Genomic DNA, 20,769 nt, shown 5'->3' with positions numbered 1-20,769 from the left:
CTTATTTTTATTTTTTCAAACTTCAAGTAGATTTAAAATTATTTCTAAATACAAACACATTTACATTGAAATTATCACTGTTTTCATGTCATGGCCCTCTCATCATTACTGAGTATTACTGCTTTAATCGTTATCACTTTGATAGAAGTAGCATTTCATTTGAATTTCCTTGATTTGGATTGTCATGCTTAAGTCATTTGTATGGTTTTCTATTACAAATGTAAATATTTTCTTCACTGATTTGTGATTTTTTTAACCAATCCTATTTTAAATATGCTAAACTTCTGTCATATTTGTTCTGTTTCAAATAAAAGAATCTTGAAGCTTTTTTTAAGGCAGTTCAGATAATTCCATTTCAGGCAATGCTTATAAAGGAAAGTAAGATGACACTCAGGTAGCCACATTTTGTAATCAGTATACCCTTTATATGGCACCACCCCAGTCAACTAGTACGCATCTTTACATCATCCAATGTGGATAATGTAATAATCTCACCCAGATAGAAATGAATATGGAAAGATACAGTTTTTGCCCATGCATACCACACACATTGAATAAAGTCTTTTCTATTTAGTCTAAATTCTAAATAGACTGTAGAAACTTTCAATCATCCCATCAGAAATGTAAACTCTGTAAGATACATAGGCCGTTAGAAAAATGGTCAGGTTTTAAAAAGCAGTTGTTAGCTTATTTTTAATATATAAACTAATTCTCTTTCAAATCATTATGTCCAGACATCAGAGTAATGTGTCCAGTTAGGCTACAAAACTACAGGCTTCTAATATTTCCCATAAGCCAAGAGACAATAGCCTCATTCACCATTCATATTGAAAAAGCACAATGTCATGTAATTTATATAAGCCATAAATGGAACAGTAGCTTCATGCAGCTTGAGACCAACTAATGCAAGTCTTGCTAAATCTACTAAATTTCTTAGGGTATGAAAAATATGCAGTCACTACAACTCCCAAATGTATTCGTCAAGTCTAAAATTTCAGAACTTGAGTGTAACAATATACAAATACACTTTCTCCACAAGGAGGAGGCAGAAAATACACTTAGTTTCTGTACTTTACTAAAATTTAAAGGATAACATAGTTTATGTTCCCCGTTTTAACATTTTTCAACAAGGTAGTAAGAAAATTAATCTTGGAAAGGTTGATAATTCTTTCCATATATTCTAACAAACCAGTAACTAAAAAGAATCAGACCATCCTAAACCACTCCATATGAATAGTAAACAGCAAAATGGAAAAAATATACTTACCATCTGGTAAAAAATGGAAACTTTCAGTCAAAATAGCTCAATAAAGAATACCAAATGAAGGTACCAAGTCCTATTTCCTATGTGATTTCATATTCACGCTTTTATCCTATAATGACATGATTTTTTAATCATGAAGAATTCAAATGGACTATATAACTTAGTTTTATGATCAGGAAAGTTTTTCATTACCTGTTGATAAGTTTCACATCTTTCATTTTAAAAACAGGTATTTATACTTTTATGTATAACATGCTTTTTTTCTCATAAGATCTGAATGCTTAGGAAAGCTGAAAAGAAACTGGACAAATATCTGCTGTTAAAAACCCTAGTATAGTTTCAAAAAAAACTAAAGTTGAAAACAAGCTCATATTCCTTCAAAATGTGCAGCCTGTATGAGAACAAGTCTTATACGAAAATGCTGGCTGTATCCCAAAATAAATTTTTTCACGTTATACCTTGTAGATTCCACCGGCATAAACAAAACTTTAAAACTCCCAGGTGTTGAGTTATTTCACATGCTGCTTTAGTAAAAATAAGTGGTTCATTTCTGATTACATTTCACAGTACCAGGAACAGAACTAGAGAGTGCTAAGCTTGTGGGCACTATCCTTTCTCTCTCCTATTTTAAAAATGTGTGTTAGGGAGTGGGGAAGTGGGGAATGGAAAGTCCAGGAGAGTTTGGAAAGACAGGACCCAGGGGGCAGGTCTTTCCCCAGGTACTGAACTGAAAGAGTAAATTCATGTGAAAATAAATAAGGATCCAGGAGTTGGGGAAAGAAGAGTTAAGTTTGAAGTTCTAGAAACTGTTGTACGTGAGTTAGTGGAAGTGGATAAAATGTCTGTCACGGTGTCTACTCAAGATTAAGTAAAACACCAGAAGCAAAATTACCTATTACAAGAAAAAGAAACTTCTTAGCTGGCTGCAAAAATTAACTTGGCCCTTTTGAGTACATACAATCTTCCTTTTTCTATTCTGGAAGGCCAGGCAGTGCTTAGCGACCCTTTCATGGGGTCGTTCTGAGCCACCTCACCATTAGGATGACAATTCCATGGAAGCAAAACCTTTTAGGCTTTCCTGTTTCAATGCTCTAATTTCCCCCGCCCCCCATAAGTCTATAGAAATCCCCTCAGATCCTGTCACGTAACGTGGCATAACCCTTAATTACTTCTTAATCTACAATGCACACTGAAAACATTCAAACACCCCAAAGATCCAAGAATAACTTCTACAGGCAATAGTGACAACGTGTAAAGTCAACATTTTCTCGGCACAGCAGTACCTTCCAAGCCCCCAGGTGTTGATCCCGGAGAGCGCCTTCTTGGCAGGGCCAGGCCCCTGGACGGAGGAGCAGTGCCGGTTACTCCTTGTTTAATTTGAATCGAAAACACGTTTTCCCCATTCTTGAAGCCCTGCCTTTTTTATTAGGCTTTACACCGCCCAAATGTGAGGTTTACCTCGCTGGGGGGAAAAAAGCCACACGCAAATGTCACAACTCCACTTGGCAGTAGTCCTACTCTTCAGTGCCTCGAGGGGCACACTGAATCAGACAAACCGGTTTATTCCCACTGTGCAGTTGAAGTCCTTAAAAAATCATTTCGCTTGTGGGTGGGGTGGTCGGGGAGGGGGCGGCAGAGGGTGAACACAGATAAGAGTGAAGGAATTCAGAGCTTAAAGGTAAGACTTACATGCTGACATTACTGCCCCGAGGTCCCCTTTGGCCGCAGGATCATCCTCCACTACTTTCCCGGCTCTGCTACCGCTGCTCCACCGGGGGAGTGGGGGGAACCCCCAGGCACCCGGCCGTGCGCCGCGAAGGGACCCTCCTTCACTCAGTTTCTGGAGAGTTCATGGGGTTTCCCGACGGCGCAAGGTGAACTGCAGGCGTTCAGCGCAGGGCCTGCGAGCGGGCAGGCTGGCGGCAGGTTCCTCCTCGCAGGGAAGTTGGCAGGGCGAGGGCGAGAGGCTGAGGAAGTCGGGTATGCGCGGGGCTGGTGCTGGGGTGACCGGGCCGGGCAGGGGCGCTGGGGCGGAGGGGTGCGCGTCGCAGGTCCTCGACCCTGCTGGCGTGAGGCGGGACTCGGTCGCCTCCCTGAGGACTCGGGTCCCCCTCGCGGGCGCGGGCTGCTCTTACCCGGCCAGTGCGCTCCGCCCGCGCTTCCGGCGCCGCGGCGTGGCTGGAGCTGGGGCTCAGGTGCGGCTGCCCCGGCTGCGGGCGGCGTCAGGCCCGACTCCAGCGGCACGGGGCCGGGCGCTTCGCGGCTGGGGCTGTCCCGAAGGCGCAGCTGCCCCACCCAGGATCCTCAGCCCCAGGGCGGAAAAGGAGAAGTCTCCCAGCGGGACGAACGGGCGCTCTCGGAGCGAGCGGCGAGGGCAGAGTGGCGGGGGTCGGCGTGTGGTGATCAATGGGCGCAGAGCCGGGCTCAGCTCCGGGGCGGGGAGGGGACGGGGCGGACCCGGAGGTCGCCAGAACGCCAGGAGCGCTGAACTCGAGGGACCCTCGGCGAGAGAAAGGAGAAGCTGGGAAGGCAGGCGCGCCTGTGGCATCTCCCCCGCGCTGGCAGCCCACCCGAGTCCCCGCGCGGGGCCCCCTGCCACACTCCCGGGCCGTTGCTTTGCTTCACTTTTCTGTCACTTTTATTTGCTTCACTTTTCTATCTTCTCTCACTAGTTCGCTTGCTCGGAAAAATGAAGGGATGTGAACAGGAGGCTGGGAAGATGGTCACATAACATTTTATTGAGGGGAACGGATTTGCCAAGACAAATCCAGCTGTTCATTGGGGAAAGTCAGCTGCCTGCTCTCCAATGGTCCTATAAAGTAGCTGCCTGGCAAAGGGATCTGGACACACCTCCTTGGGAATGAGAAGAAGCAGGGGCTCACACTTGGAGAGAGCGTTTCTTCCCATTATGTACTGCCAGAGTTAATCCACAAAATGCTAGAGGCAAAGCTTTCAGTGCCAGGGCTGTATGCACATCCAGAACCCCAACAGCCCAGCTTGCACGGTGTACACACTGGCACATGCACAGGCCACACACAGAAGTGTCCTAACAACTATCTAACGCTGATTAGCTTAGCTTATGGTAGAGAACTGTTGGTGGGTGGGAGGGTGTGAGGAAGAGGTAAAGCAGGACTTAGTTACAAGCAGAAAGGAAGCTGGAACGCTGCCACTAATTCCAGAGGCCTGAACATCTAGGGTGTGTTCTACGTGTCACTTTTATCGGTATTTATTTTGATGAATAAACAGTATGATTAATAGAGACATTTAATTGTAGCATTTAAGGGAAGCTTAAGTTCTTCTGCCCAACTCTTTCGCATTAGCAGGTAAAGAAATGAAACTTTGATCAGATCTGAGGTCTGTGCACACTAGCTAGAGGTGACCAGGGGCCCAGACCAAGTTCCCAGACTCCCCTTTTGAGTCAGCCGCTATAACACAATATAGTCCCAAAGAAATTTAAGTGCCACTCGTGGAATTTTTTTAAAGCAACATGTATTTCACGGTTTTGTGGGTAAAGAATCTGTATGTGCCTTAGCTTGGTGTCTCTCAGGAGGCTACAATTAGAGTGGTGACAAGGCTATAGTCCGATCTGAAGGCTTGACAAGGGAAAGATCTACTTCCAAGTTCACCTATGTATTTCTTCCAGTCATAGATTTTCAAAGCGAAAAGAAACCTGGGAACATAGGAGCAAACAAAGAAATATAAATAACTGCCAGGCATTGTGGCTCATGCCTGTAATTCCAGGACTTTGGGAAACTGAGGAGGATCACTTGAGGTCTGGAGTTCGAGACCAGCCTGGCCAACATGGTAAGACCTCATCTCTACTGAAAAAAAAAATTAGACAAGCGCAGTGGCGCATCTGTAATCCCAGCTACTCAGGAGCCTGAGGCAGAAGAATCGCTTGAAACTGGGAGATGGAAGTTGCAGTGAGCTGAGGTTGCACCACTGAACTCCAGCCTGGGCAGCAGAGCAAGACTCTGCCTCAAAAAAAAAAAGAAAGAAAGAAAGGTGGGGGGGAGAGAGAGAGAGAAAGAAATAGAAAGGAAGGAAGGAAAGAAAGGAAAGAGACCTAGAAAAACAGAGCCAACTATCTGTGTATGTGTATAGATAGATATATTTTAGTTTTAAGGTATTGTGGAGGTACAAGAGCAAAATTTGCAGTCAGGCAGGCTGGATTGAGAAGAGTTACAGTCCAAGTCCAAAGGCTGTCTGGCAGGATTCCTTCTTGTTTTGGGTAGATCAGTTTTTGCTCTGTTAAGGCCTTCAACGGATGGAATGAGGCCTACCTGCAGTATGGAGGATAATCTTTGTACATAGTCCACTAATTTTTCATAGTTTTTATTGTGATTTTAGTTTTGAAATTTATTTTTATCTTTAATTGACAGATTATAATTGTATGTATTTGTGGGGTACAATGTGATTTTTATATATGTATATGAAGTGAAATGATTATATCAAGCTAATTAACATACCTATTATTTTTGTAATAAGAACACTTGAAATTTACTCTTAACAATTTTGAAATATGCAATGTATTATTGTTATCTGTATTCACTATGCTGTGAAATAGATTTCAAAAACTTATTCCGTCTAACTGAAACTTTATATCCTTTGATCAACATTTCACCATTCCACCTCACCTCATGCCCTGGCCTCTGGTAACCACCATTCTACTCTCTACTTCTATGAGTTTGTTTTAGATTCACATATAAGTAAGATCATTTGGTATTTCTCTTTCTGTCCATCAATGGATGAATGGATAAGGAAAACATGGAGTATATACACAACAGAATTCCATTCAACCTTTAAGATAGAAATTCTGTCATTTGCGACATGTGGATGAACCTGGAGGACATTATGCGAAGCCCACTGATTCAAATGTTAATCTCATCCAAGAAATGCCAACACAGACACACATAGAATAACGTTTGGCCAAATACCTGTACACCATGGCCAAGCCAAGTTAACACATAAAATTAACCATCACATTAACCAAAAAAAGATGGACATACATCTAGAATACAGTAGTTTTTACATGTGCTGTTATATGTTAAACTGTTCGTTATTTTATGCATTGAAATTAATATAAGAATCATAGCTAAAATATTTCAATGAGTCAGTGCCTGTCATTGATCACTTTGTTAATAAAATCTGTATATCTTGACAGTTTTGTCTTCAAACTAAGAATTTCTTCTTTTCTTTTGAAAAAGCATGTTAGGAATATGGAGTATATGGTGGAGAGTACATAGCCCTTTAATGCAGTAGACCTGGATTCTAAACTTGACCCTACAATTTGTCAGCATTGTGAACTCTGGCAGTTCACTATGTAAACTAAGCTTGATTTGTAAAGTAAGAATAATAATACTTATAATGTTAAACTCATAGAGCTGTGAGGCAGTTTCAATGATACATTCTGATGTCATTAGACATTCTAATGACATGAAGCACTCAGCATATTTCCTGGAATTTGCTAATATTAGTTGCCTCTGCCTGCCCTACTTATCATATTATCCTAAAACTGAAAAGTGCCAAGACCACATTCCTCTACGTACAGGAATCCTCTGACAACATTCCAGGCAAAATGAATATTGAATTTCTGTTTGAATCCCTTAACATTGATGCACACTCAACTATGAGAAACTTCCTCTTTCCGTGGATTGAATCAAACATTCATGCTTTCAACTCCCATTCAAAACAAGCACATTCTCTTTTCCACAATAAGGCTTTCAAATATCTGAAGACCGCTATCATCTCCCTATTCAGCCTTCCTTCATTCAGTTTTGACAGCCCTAGTTATTTTAACCATTCAGTGTCTGGCTCCTCACCACACATGTTACTTGCCCTTCCCCATCTGCATGTGAGTCATCATCAGCCCTCTTCACAATGTATTCAAAGCAGATTTCAAACCTCAGCCGTGAACTGGATATTACTCTTGTGTAAATAAAAGAGTTGATTTTTTGAGCGCAAAAAATTTCTTTAACAACACAAATTCTATCATTTGTGACAACATGGATGAACCCAGAGGACATCATGCAAAGTCCAGTGATTTAATCTCATCCAGGAAACACCTTCACAGACACATGCAAAATAATGTTTGACCGAATATCTGAACACCATGGCCAAGCCAAGTTGACACATATAATTAAGCATCACATTAACCAAAAAGAGATGGACATACACATAAAATAACATATAGCAGGAATAGTAACTATAGTAAATTGACCTTCTACTGTGTGCCAGGGAGTATATAAATTTTATTCTACAAATCAAGTAGTTAAAAATATATATATTTGTAAATAATTCAATCCAATTGGAAATTTCTGTGTTTATGTTTCGTTCTGCCTTAATCAATCCAAATCCTCCTGTTTCATCAAGTTTCTTGCTTTCTTCAGCAGAGAGAGTAGAAGAAATGTGATATTTGACTTACTTGTGTCACTTACTTGTGACTCTCTAAAAGAATCAACCTTTTTGGTCACTGGCCATTGGCCCACATAGGATGTCAGTAGGGTAAGTGAGGCTCTTTTGGGGTATCTCTTGATTATCTTGATGGCCTATCACAGTCTTTATCAGCCTGGCCCCACCAAGCAGCCCTTCTCTCTTTGTGGCCTTGCCTCCTTCCTGAGCCTCTATCTGAGAGGCAGCACACATGACTTCTATTGAAAACCACTTCACTTTGGGAGGCCAAGGCAGGAGGATCACGAGGCCAAGAGATTGAGACCATCCTGTCCAACATGGTGAAACCCCATTTCTACTAAAAAATAAAAAAATTAGCTGGGCATGGTGGTGTGCACCTGTAGTCCCAGCTACTTGGGAGGCTGAGGCAGGAACATTGCTTGAAGCCGGGAGGTGGAGGTTGCAGTGAGCCAAGCTCATGTCACTCTACTCCAGCCTGGTGCCTGGTGGCAGAGCAAGACTCTGTCTCAAAAAAAAAAAAAAAAAAAAAACCACTTAACCCTTCATCTCACAAACTGCCCCTCCCCCACCCAACCTCTTTTAAAATGAGAGAAGAGAGATAGCTTCTTATTTTCTCTTTCTAAGAGAATGCAGTAGGCCAAGTTCTGTGCCTTGTGAGCAATAGAACAGGATTTGTAAGATAAACTAGTGAAGGGGATCAAAATATGCCACTCCATAATATGCCATCCCATGATATGCTACATTGGCATCATGATTATCTTGAGCAGAAGGCAATTAGGAATCAGGGAACACAGAAAGAGCTCTTTCTCCTCCCCTGATTTGCCTAAAAGCAGGACATGAATGTCACTTTGTGAAGGTGTTCTTCCTTCCTTCTCCCAAAACTCCCTTTGTGAAGGTTTCCTCTTCCTTCTCCCAGGAAGAGGAAAACAATCATTATTACTGGAATTGGAATGTCAGCACCAACACTGGCATGCACAAACTAACCTTACTAAAATAACATTAGTTCCCCTTTATATATTTATCTTCTCACAGTTTACTGTCCCTGGAAGCCTAAACCGCTTTGCCTTTGTCTTGTCAGTTCTCCATAAATTTATCTCTCTTTGTTAAGATGGTATATAAGCTCCAAATTCTAATCACACATTTGAGTTACCCATCATTGAATTCTTCTATATATATATAAATTGCATGCATAAATAAATTCTGGGGTTCTTTTTTCCTGTTAATCTGTCTTTTTGAAGTGTAATTCCCCGTTCCAAGCCACTGAACATAAGAAGGTAGAAGAAAGGTTTTAATCTCCTTTCCTACAGAAGTCATTGGAAGTTTCTGAATAGACAAGAGCATGATCTGACGTAGGTGGAAGATAGACTGTAGGGAATTTAAAAGGGGGAACAAGGGGACTATTTAGCAGGCTGCTGCATAGTCCATGTAGGAGATAATAATGCATCATATGAACCATGGTGGTGAAAATGGAAGTGATGAGAAGTAATTGGATATGGGATATTTTGCAGGTGATTTGCTTATAATTAGATATTGAGTATGAGAGAAAGCAGAGACAAAGAATACTCTGAAATTTTTCACTTATGCAACTGAGTGAATTGAGTTTCTATTCACAGTGTTGGAGAAGACTCAGGGGAGTGTGCAAACAGTTTTGGGAAGAAAAGTCAAGAGTTCAGTTTTGGACATGATAAGTCTGAGATAGTGCAATACATGCAGCTAACTCACTGCCTGGAACTTACTAAGTATTTGATAAAAGCTTTTAATTAAGAAAGCATTACATTCTAAGATTTTGTCTGAAGTCAATGTCAAACCTCCTAGGTGATTGCAGAATGAACTTTCATGGTTCAGATGGAATTCTAATTAAGTCTGAAGAATAGGTTGGATTTACACTGACATGTTGAACCAGTGGAACTATTTTAACAGCAGTGTAGGAAAAGATGAAATTTTTTTTTAATTGTGGGAAAGTAAACAAATAGCCTGGCTACAGAGTAGATTCTAGAGGCAGTCAGGAGAGCATGGCTGATTGACAGTAAATTGTGGAAGGTTTGGAGAATCAGGCTGAGTTTGACTTGATCCTACAGGACATGCAGAACCAATTAACATTATTATTATTATTATTGCTGTTTGTCTTTTGTTTTCGTTTATCTTGTCGGCAAGGAAGCCACAGAATTAAAGCAATGTAGAAAACTAATCAGAATGGACTATAGTAAAGAAGTCTTCTGCAAGAAGAGAAGTTAGGAAATGACTGCAGTAGCACTGGGTGAGATAATGAATACTGTAGCACCAATAAAAATATTAATTTGAGGAGAATAAAAATATGGTGAGGTGAAAATGTGAAGTTGAAGAGACCTAATTCCTATCTAGTCCAATTCTTCATAACAGATATCTAAGCTCTTTGATGTCTGACATTATGCAAAGTATGACTGGCTAAATTTTATTAATTTATACAATTATACACTTTTTTGGCTATTTCTACATGATATAGCTGTGGGAATTATTGGGGTTGCTTGCAACTGGGGTGATTCTTCTTCTCAGGACATGTAGAATTGTTCTTTCATTTCTTTTGAATGTTAGGCACGGTAATGAGTTGGTTTGGCAAATGAGATATGAGTGTAAATGATGAGTGTCATTTTGTGGCAGGAGCTGTGAAGAAGTAGAGCACAACTTGTTATCTTTTCTTCCTCCTGACACAGCAACCTGCCATATTCTAAGTGGTAGAGATTTCACCAGCCTGTATTCCAGAGTGAGAATGATGTGGAGTGGCTCCAGTCAACCTATAGGAGAAATATAGCATGAGCCCCAAATAAGCCTTCGGTGCTGTAAGCTACTAAGATTTGGAGTTGTTACTAGGTGTAATCTAACTGATCCTGATTGATACAGTATTTATTATCTAAAGAATAAATAAATATATTTTCAGTTGTCAAGTATGGTTAAATAATTAAAAGGATCTACTTTACATGGGAAACTTTATCTTTTTTATTATTTCAAAACTATTGAGCAACAGACATATTGCTAATGTACAATGAAAAGTCTGGCCAGAAAGAGACAAGCACAAACAGGAAGTAATAGTTTTGCTTTATTGAGTTGATTTTGTACAAATATACTGTGATCTGCTTTTAAAATATCAAAGTGAAGTAGTTTTCCAGGGATTTGGCAGAAAATGGAAATTGTATGTCTGTGTGTGTGTGTGCGTGCATGACAGAAACCAAAATCAAATTTCCCATAGGAGAATGATAAGCTGGAATAGAAGTAAACACATTGTGAAACCAAATCAAATGTGCTTTATATGAGGGCTCTTGATCCAGAATTTAATATCAGAGATTTTGTTTTATGTTTGGAGAAAAGGTTGATTAATTTAAAAGGATAGGCACACTCTTTAGAACAATGTCATTTTCTTTAGAACTATGCGGCCGAGAATTTATTTATAGAGATGAAGAGACAATCAACTTTAGATTTCAGGTATATTAGAGCACATTTTGGTTATTTTCTTGAAAAGGAAATACAATTGCAATTTGTGAAGCTATTATCTAGACTAAGCAGCAAGTATTTTAAATAATAGAATAAATAATTCTGAGAATGAAGTGTGCTAATTTAGAGTGGCTACCCATAAAAGCACCTCCAAGAAAGTGACACTTATGATCTTAACATGGCTCTGGTTGACAAAATGGAGCAAGCTATGCCTTAATTTAGAAGAAAAACATTCAAGGCAAAGGGATCTACTTACTGCAAAAAATATAAGGCAGGAAAACATATAGCAAGCTTGAGAGGAGGAAAAGAAGGTTGGTATGGGTAAAACATAATGGATAAAGGAGAGAAAATAGGAAAGCAGACATACTAGCAGGGTTAGATTATGTGGAGTCTTGTAAGTCAAGGTACAGAATGAAATTTTATTTTGAGTGATACAATATGCTATTAAGGGACTCTTTTTTTTTTTTTTTTTTTTTTGAAACAGGTCTCCCTCTGTTCCCTAGGAGGCTGGAGTACAGTGGTACCATCATGGCTCACTGCAGCCTCAACCTCCTGGGCTCAAGTGATCCTCCGACCTCAGCCTCCTGAGTAGCTGGGACTACAGATGCACACCATCATGCCTGGCTAAATGTTTTTATTTTTCATAAAGAAGGGATTTCTCCACGTTGCCCAGGCTGGTTTCAAGCTCCTGGGCTCAAGGGATCCACCTGCCTTGGCCTCCAAAAGTGCTGGGATTACAAGTGTGAGCTACCATGCCTGGCCTAATTAAGGGATTCAAACAGGGACTTGACAGTTAGATGCTGGGTTGAGAATGGATTACAGAGGAGGAATCATGAAAGCATGTAGTGATGGTTAATTTTATGTGTTAATTCGGCAGGGCTACAGGGTGCCCGGACACATGGTTAAACATTATTCTGGATGTTTCCAGGAAGGCATTTTATGGGTGAGACTAACATTTAAATCAGTGAACTTTCAGTAAAACAGATTACTCAAAATGTTGATGTGTCTCATTTCAATCAGTTGAATGCCAGAATGAAACAGAAAGCCCTGCCTTTCCTGAGCAGGGGAGAAATCTCCAGCAGACTATCTTTGGACTTCATATGCAACATCATATGCAACATCAATTCTTCCTAGTTCTACAGCAGACAGCCTTCAGACTCAGTCTGAAACATTCATACTTTTGAGTCTCCAGCCCACCAGCTCACCCCATAGTATTTGGACTGTCAGCCCTCATACTTGCAAGAACCAATTCCTTATAATAAATTTCTTTCTGTATATACAGACATACATCCCATTGGTTCTGCTTCTCTGGAGAACCCTGACCAATAAACACAGTGACCTGGTGACTACTCAGGTGGGTATTGCAGGAGTCTAGGTGGAAAATAATGGTGGCTTGAATTGGGATATTGATAATAAAGCTGGACAGAGAATTACACAGATTCAGAATAAGTATTGGTGATTGAGGTGATGACACAATGGTTTGGATGTGGGAGATGGAGAAGAAGAGAAGGTTCAAGGAGGACACTCATGTTTTAGGTTTGAGAAGGTGCATTGATAGTGGTGAGTAAAAGTTAATGCTGGAGAAATGGTAGTTTTGAAGGAAAGAGGACATGTCAAATATAAGATGCCTCTAGATGCCTAAGTAAATATATCAAATAGATCATTGGCACATATGTCTGGAATTTAAAAGCAGATTTTGGAATTATCAACAGACAGGTAGCATTTAATGCTCACAGAATGAGACAGACTACAGTCAGACAGACTCCAGAGAGACACACAGAGAGGAACAGGGGGCTGAGACCATGCCCCAAGACAAACTAACATTTAAAAAGGAAGAAGGGGTAGCAAAGAAGACTGAGAAGAAATGGCTAGTAAAGTAGGAAGTCACCGAACCAAAAAAAAAACATGCTTCAAGAAGGAGGAAGGCTTAGCAGAACTAGTGTTGGTGAGAGATAAAGATGAGACATTTGATGTGACAACATAGAGTTGCCTAGTAACTGAGACAGGAGTAGTGTTGGTGAAATGGAGGAGCCGGAAAACATAATGGAATAACCTGAGAAAAGATGAGCCTAACTTCTTTTCCTGAGCTTAATGTCCTTCAGGTTCATCCATGTTGCCATAAATGACAGGATTTCCATAACAACAATACTGCATGATCTCATTTATATGGGGAATCTTTAAAAAGTTAAACTTATAGAAGTAGATTAGAATCGTGGTTACCACAGGCTGGGGATAGGGGTGAAATGAGGATGTGTGATGGAGAGATATTTACCAACAGGAACTAAGGTTCACTTAGACAGGAGAAATAAGATCTATTGCACAGCATCTTGATCATAGTTAATAATATTGTATCATATATTTCAAAATTGCTAAAAAACAAGGCAAGATATGTTATCTGATAGAATCATTCCACAATGAATACATGTATAAAATATCACCTTGTACCTCATGAATATATCTGATTATTTGTCAATTAAAAATAAAATTTTAAAAAGAAAAAAGATGAGCAATTGGCCACATATAATTTCTACAAAATTTACCTCTGAACTGGAACAGAGCAATGAAACACAATGTTCTTTAAAAGGAGCATAGTACAAATGTGTTTCCCTCCAAATGAAAGTGCAAAGTAATGCTGGTAGGCTGACAGAAAGGATTTAAGAAAAGAAAAACTGAAAATGGGGGACAGAGAGTTGCATGAATGATTTCCTGGAGGAGGGACAGGGAGTTGTGGAGAAATCCAGAGTGCATAGGGAGGACTTTGTCGCTGGTGGGTCCCACTATCCCACTATACTATCCTAGGATGGCCTTTGCAAGATGGTGATTATCTATCATTGATATGGTTTGGCTCTGTGTCCCCACCCAAATCTCACCTTGAATTGTAATCCCCACATGTGGAAGGAGGCACCTGGTGGGAGGTGATTATATCTTGGGGGTGTTGTTCTTGTGTTGGTGGGGGAGTTCTCATGAGAATTTCATGGTTTAAAAGTGGCAGTTTCCCCTGCATGCTCTCTATCTCCTGCCACTTTATGAAGAAGGTGCTTGCTTCTCCTTTGCCTTCTGCCATGATTGTAAGTTTCCTAATGCCTCCCCAGCCATGGGGAACTGTGAGTCAATTAAACCTCTTTTCTTTATTAATTACCCAGTCTCAGGTAGTATCATTATAGCAGTGTGAAAATGGACAAATACAATCACAAAGCAAGAAAGTGAACTCATGGTGGGATGGATGGGTTCTTACACAGTTCCTTGGAAATCCTTGGTAAGATTGAAGGATTGTTGGAATTCATATGAAAGAGCAGGTGAGCTGGAAAGACAAGAGGTACATAATACACTTTGGTGATGCCATCTTCAAATTCTACACATTGGCCATCAATCATGGCCATTTGTCTACTGCTCTCATTTGGAATGAATAACTCAAGGCCTGAGGCTAGAGGTAAGAGGTTAGATGACCTATAAAGATAGCATGGAAGATGGAGTCCTTCCCATGTCACAGTAACAATCCTATATATTCATATGCATCTAAGACACAAAATACACTACAGAACTATCCCAGGATGATCTGGCTCTTCACAAAAATTTCTTATTGATGATTCATTAAAAGAACTTCCACTCAGGTTAGGCTTTCTCATGTTCTCATTGTGTTGAGCACCAAATGGGAATTCCACCAAGCAGTCCTTTGCTTTGCAGTGCATGTAAAAAGCACTATTGGGCCAGGTGTGGTGGTTCATGCCTGTAATCCCAGCACTTTGGGAGGCCAAGGTGGGCGGATCACCTGAGGTCAGGAATTTAAGGCCATCCTGGCCAACACGGGGAAACCCTGTCGCTACTAAAGGACAAAAATTATCCATGCATGGCAGCAGGTGCCTGTAGTCCCAGCAACTCGGGAGGCTGAGTCAGGAGAATCACTTGAACCCAGAAGGCGAAGGCTGCAGTGAGCCAAGATCACATCACTGCACTCCAACCTGGGCGACAGAGAGACACTCTGTCTCAAAAAATATATATATATATATTGCTTCAGTACTTTTTCTCTTAAAGTTTTTAGGAATTCTAGACTTGGGCTTTTAGAAACTGGGGGTAGAGGGAATGGCCTTGAGGATTCACCACCATAATAAAAACGTTTTGGTATTCTGTTGTTTTTCATCACCGTCCCTTCACTGGCCCTGGAGCCTGAAATCCAGAGCCTCTTTGATTTAGTTTCCCCAGAGAGTATCCTCCATGTCCTACTTGGTGGAGGAGGGTGGTTGCTTAACTTGTGTGGGTTGAGAGTGGAACTTTGGGCCGAGTTTTTTTTTATAGAGAAAAGAACAAGTAACAGTTGCCTACCACACTTCAACATAAGAGGAATTCCATGCCTCCAATTTCTGAGCCTTTCTAGCTTGGTGTGGGCAGTTGTGCTTGCTTGCCATTGCTCTCCTTCTGGGTAAACATTTAGAGTTGACTTCTCTTTGCTAGGCCAGACTCCTTTCCTCCATTAGCATTCCAGGTTCATATATGGACCTCAGCATTACAGATATCTCCAGGCAACATTGAAGAGAGAATTTCTTTGAAGATGAACAAATAGATGGGATTATAAAAAATAAGTGTTAAATGGTGTATTAAATGATAAAAATGATCCTTTAAGAACTGAGGAATACTTTATAAAATTGAGCATATTTATCATTAATCAAATTGTTGGAAATGTCAGAGCTTAGTATTTTTGTTCTGGTTTTTCAAAGATAAAGATTAAAACCTAAGCTACAGTTTAAGTTTTAAAGTATATGAAATTCTCGTTACTTTTAGCTAATTTTTATGTTTTCCGAGATAAATAATATTTTCCCATGTCATAGATTTTAATTAAGTGTAATTGCTAACATTGGTAAAATAAATCTCACATGTTTTATTTAGCATAGCTATATACTATAACCTTGTCGTAGTTCATACATAAATATATGTGATCTCACTGGTGATGGTAGCCAGAATTTCTAATGCTAGTATTTAGGGCATAACCTTGACATGTTAGTAAATCTTAGTGCAATGATACTAAATGATTCTGAAATAACTAAGTTTTGTGCCAAGTTTTATGCCAGAAAATGTAAAACAAACCAAAAAACTAGTAAATACTCATATTTCTAGAAACAGCAACAAATAACACATACACAAAACATGCATACAGTTTACAAAATTCTATCAGCCTTTAGAGAAAAAACTCAGTGGAGGTCTAAGTCTGCATATGCAGTCAACTCTGTTGAGTTTAGGGAGGAAAAAGTCGACTAGTTTTAAAAATCTCTGCTGGTCTCAGAGAAGCTAATTTTATTGTTAGAATTGCCTGGCAGAGTCAGGACAACTGGGAACAGAGGAAAGCACAATCCCAGGCCAAGAAATATGATTGAAAAGAAGGCATGCCTATTAGACCAGAGATGAGAGTCGTTAGGAAAAAAAAAATGAGAAATCAAATTTGTTTGGAAAAAAAAATGAGAAATCAAATTTGTTTGAACTGGTGCACCGAGAATAGCTACTAAGGAAACTTAACCTGAAAGTAGAGATCTCAGAAAATAAGAAATCAAGAGGTTCTAGGCCCTGGATCTAGCAGAATGAGCACTGAACTTAGGGCTTCCAAACACAGGGCATGATGATGGAAAAACACACAGCTTGAGACCCACAGAAGCAGGGATGCAAACACAGACAGTAACGTTTACTGCTCACTCCTTAGGTAACCTTGGGCAAAAATAGGCCTCTTGGAGTGTGATCTGATTTCATATCTAGAAATTAAAATAATGTCCAGTTCCGTTAATTGTTATTACCAAAATTACAACGATTAAGGATAGTACTTATAAGATGTCTGGCAAGTTGGAGCTTAAAAATGATATCGCAGCTGGCCAGGAGCAGTGGCTCACTCCTGTAATCCCAGACCTTTGGGAAGCTGAGGCACGCATTGGCTTGAAGTCAGGAGTTTGAGACCCATCTGGGCAACATAGGGAAACCCCCTCTCTACCAAAAATACAAAAATTAGCTGGGCATGGCAGCAGGAACCAGTAATCCCAGCTGCTTGGGAGGCTGAGGCAGGAGAATCGCTTGAACCTGGGAGGTGGAGGTCTCAGTGATCCCAGATCATGCCACTGCACTCCAGCCGGGATTCCAGAGTAAGATCGCATCTAAAAATTTAAAAAAGGAGCTTTTATTATTAATAATTCCAAATCAGAATCGGGTTTTTCTAAGAAAAGAAAAATAGATGCCTCAGGGAAGAAGACAAGATTCATTAACAAAATAAGTAGCCAAAATTACTCATTAATTCATATCAAGTTGGATTCTGTTCCTCTGTTCAGTGTCTGTATATTCCCATCCTGGAAGTTTCTTGTAGTTAGCATTCCTTGGAATTGTGGTGTAATAGATTTTGCCATCTCAAATTTTCATGGTTTGGCTGACCCACAAAGGAGTAAAGACACAGATTTTGCTCTGTGGAGGTGTGGGGTGATCAGTAAAGAGCAGGTCAGCCAGGCGCAGTGGCTTCTGCCTGCAATCCCAACACTTTAGGAAGCTGAGGTGGGAGGATCTCTTGAGCCCAGGAGTTTGAGGTTGCAGTGAGCTATAATTTGTACCACTGCACTCCAGCTTGGGTGGTAGAACCAAACATTGTCTCAAAGACATAAAAAATAAATAAAGAGCAGGTCAGCTTTGGATGGCTTGCTCCTTCCATATTTACAGTGCAAACATACAAGCCACATAAACTGGATATTCAGCACATCTGAGCTGAAACCCTTAAAGCACAAAAATGTCATGAGTGATACCACTATCAGAAACTACCTTTTTTGAGGCTGGAGGTGGTGGCTCACACCTGTAATCTCAGCACCTTAGGAGGGAGGCTGAGACGGGTGAATCACTTGTGGTCAGGAGTTCCAGACTTGCCTGGCCAACATGGTGAAACCTCATCTCTACTAAAAATACAAAAATTGGCCAGGCGTGATAGCAGGTGCCTGTAATCCCAGCTACTTGGGAGGCTGAGACAGGAGAATCACTTGAACCTGAGGCAGGAGAATTGCTTGAATCAGTGAGCCGAGAGTGCACCGCTGCACTCCAGCCTGGGCAACAGAGTGAGACTCTATTTCAAAAAAAAAGAAACTGCTTTGCTTGGGGGTATAAACCAACCTGTTTTTTATTAACAAGAAACTACAAGACTCTTCTTATGACTTATGTAAAGTGCCATTTGTATATTTGCCATCTGTGCTACGTATAAATTTTTGGAGTAATTTCTCATTTATTTTACCAAAACCTTCCAGAATGCCTTTTCAAATCACAGTTTAAATGGTTTATGAAAGCTTTATTAACGTTTTTATTGCAGTAATTTTTTTTAACTCTAGTAAAATGTAGATAACATGAATTGACTGGCTCGACCATATTTAGTTCCGTGGCATTAAGTACATTTACATTGTTATAAATCATCACCTCTTATCTATCTCCCTTTTTCATCACCCCTAACTGACACTCTATACCTATTAAAAAGTAACTCCCCACTTCTGCCTCCCAAGGCCCTGGTAACCTCTATTCTACTTGCTGTCTCTATGAATTTATCCATTCGAGGTACTTCACATAAGTTAAATCATATAATATTTGTTCTTTTGTGTCTCATCTATTTTACTTGTCATCATATCTTCAAGATTCATACATGTTGGAACATGTATCAGAGCTTTATTCCTTTTTAACGTTGTGTTACATATATTTTTAAAGTTTAATTCAGCTGGGCATGGTGGCTCACACCTGTAATCCCAGCACTTTGGGAGGCTGAGGCAGGGAATCACCTGAGGTCAGGGGTTCAACACCAGCCTAGCCAACATGGTGAAACCCATCTCTACAAAAATATAAAAATTAGCCAGGCATGGTAGCGGGTGCCTGTAGTCCCAGCTACTCAGGAGGCTGAGGCAGGAGAATCCCTTGAACCCAGGAGGTGGAGGTTGCAGCGAGCCAAGATTGCACCATTGCACTTCAGCCTGGGCAAGAGAGCGAGACTCTATCTTTAAAAAATAAATAAACAAATAAGTTTCATTCTCAGAATTTGGAGGATGTTCCACTGGAAGAATCACACACAAGATTTAAAAGTGGTCAGTAAGCTTAAGGCTTTTGATGTGAAGCGAAAGGGGGTGATCAGAAAAAGGACAGGCTGGTGGAGTCCATGCTTATTTCCAGTACAGGCTATGACTGTTCTGCTGCCTAGTTACAACACTGGTAACGAGTCAGGGAATTGTGGGCATAGATCATAATTTCACTACTTCTGAACTTAATTTATATCATTGAAATGTTGCTACATATTTTTTTCTGAGAACCAAGAAATATACATCCAAAGAAAAATAAAAAATTTGGGCCGGGTGCAGTGGCTTATCCCTGTAATCCCAGCACTTTGGTAGGCTGAGGCGGGCAGATCATGAGGTCAGGAGATTGAGATCATCCTGGTCAATATGGCGAAACCCCATCTTTACTAAAAATACAAAACATTAGCTGGATGTGGTAGCATATGCCTGTAGTCCCTGCTACTCAGGAGGCAGAGGCAGGAGAATCAGTTGAACCTGGGAGGCAGAGGCTGCAGTGCTCTCCAGCCCAGGTGACAGAGCAAGACTCTGTCTCAAAAAAAAAAAAAAAAGAACAAATTCAACCTCCCCTATCCCACCCTTTTTCTTATCTCCATTAGCTAGCATTAAGTATTTGAGCAAAAAAATTATTGGAATGATTACAATGCTTACCTGGTAAATGAAAGAGAAAATAGTGAAATTCTGCAGTTAACAGAAAGCAAAATCTTATTTTTAACAAAAAAAACTTTGTAGACGATTTTAATATGCCACTGCATGAATAATTATGTTTAAAACATGGCAATAAAATTAAAGGATCAAGAGGGAGGTACCTGCCATGAAAGCCAGAATTGAAAACTTCTTTTGAAGTTATAAAATATCATTAATCTTTGAGTGAAGTAAAAACAATCCTCCCTCTATTCTCACACAGACAGCTGCTAATAGTTAGGTAGTTTCAGGAAAAAAAATATTTTGACATGGAAAATGCTAGTGCATTTAGGCATGGGCAACTATGCCTAGAATCCAAACTGATTCAACCAATGAAATATTTTAAAAAACAAATGTCATTTAAAAGACTTTTTAATCAGTATTTTAAGGTTATTCACAATATATTTTTCTCAATTATTTCTGTACTATATTAACACATTTTATAATCAATGTCTCAGTATCCTTATAGAAATCATGGTTGATTTCAAAGAAATCATCTTTTATGCCACATATTGATTTTTGTTTTATTTTATCACAATCTACATGAGTATGTTTAATTTAATATTGAATTGCCACTATGATCTATGGAGTTGTACTCTTAGCTTACATACATCTATTTTTTTATGTGATCATTGATTTAAGTGAAAATCTTTGCCAAAATTAACAAAACTCCTGCCTGTTGGCACGTGATCATTTTTATGGTTTCCCCAGAAGCACATATCTCACTTTTCCAGATTAGCTAGTTGCAATAAACTTTTACTCTTGTTTTCAAGGCATAGTTGTGTGGATGAGAACTGATTTCAGTGCAGCTTAAGAGAACTATTATTCTATTCCTGCTGGGCACTGTTTGGTCTTCAGTGTTCTTCATCATGCTAACACAGTTAACATAAT

At 40.0% G+C, this 20,769-nt stretch overlaps 1 protein-coding gene across 12 annotated transcripts in view; it reads right to left on the bottom strand.

The window, feature by feature from the left end:
• ADGRG6 (adhesion G protein-coupled receptor G6) overlaps positions 1-3,494 on the bottom strand; it is a 151,598-nt gene extending 148,104 nt beyond the window's left edge. For 8 of the 12 annotated variants that reach the window (XM_035296883.3, XM_035296879.3, XM_078370823.1 and 5 more), the window contains exon 1: positions 2,954-3,494. In XM_035296883.3, the coding sequence (XP_035152774.1) occupies positions 2,954-2,955 (2 nt within the window). In that variant the 5' untranslated portion in view covers positions 2,956-3,494. Of the gene's footprint in view, positions 1-2,547; positions 2,644-2,953 lie in introns of those variants that run through there. The other 4 variants (XM_035296880.3, XM_078370821.1, XM_035296881.3 and 1 more) reach the window with 1 other exon arrangement.
• Positions 3,495-20,769: the final 17,275 nt, after the last annotated feature.

This window comes from Callithrix jacchus, chromosome 4, assembly GCF_049354715.1.
Source record: "Callithrix jacchus isolate 240 chromosome 4, calJac240_pri, whole genome shotgun sequence".
In the NCBI taxonomy this organism is placed as follows: domain Eukaryota; kingdom Metazoa; phylum Chordata; class Mammalia; order Primates; family Cebidae; genus Callithrix; species Callithrix jacchus.
The sequence above is the reverse complement of the archived record's forward strand: the minus strand, read 5'-3'. Positions and strand labels throughout refer to the sequence as shown.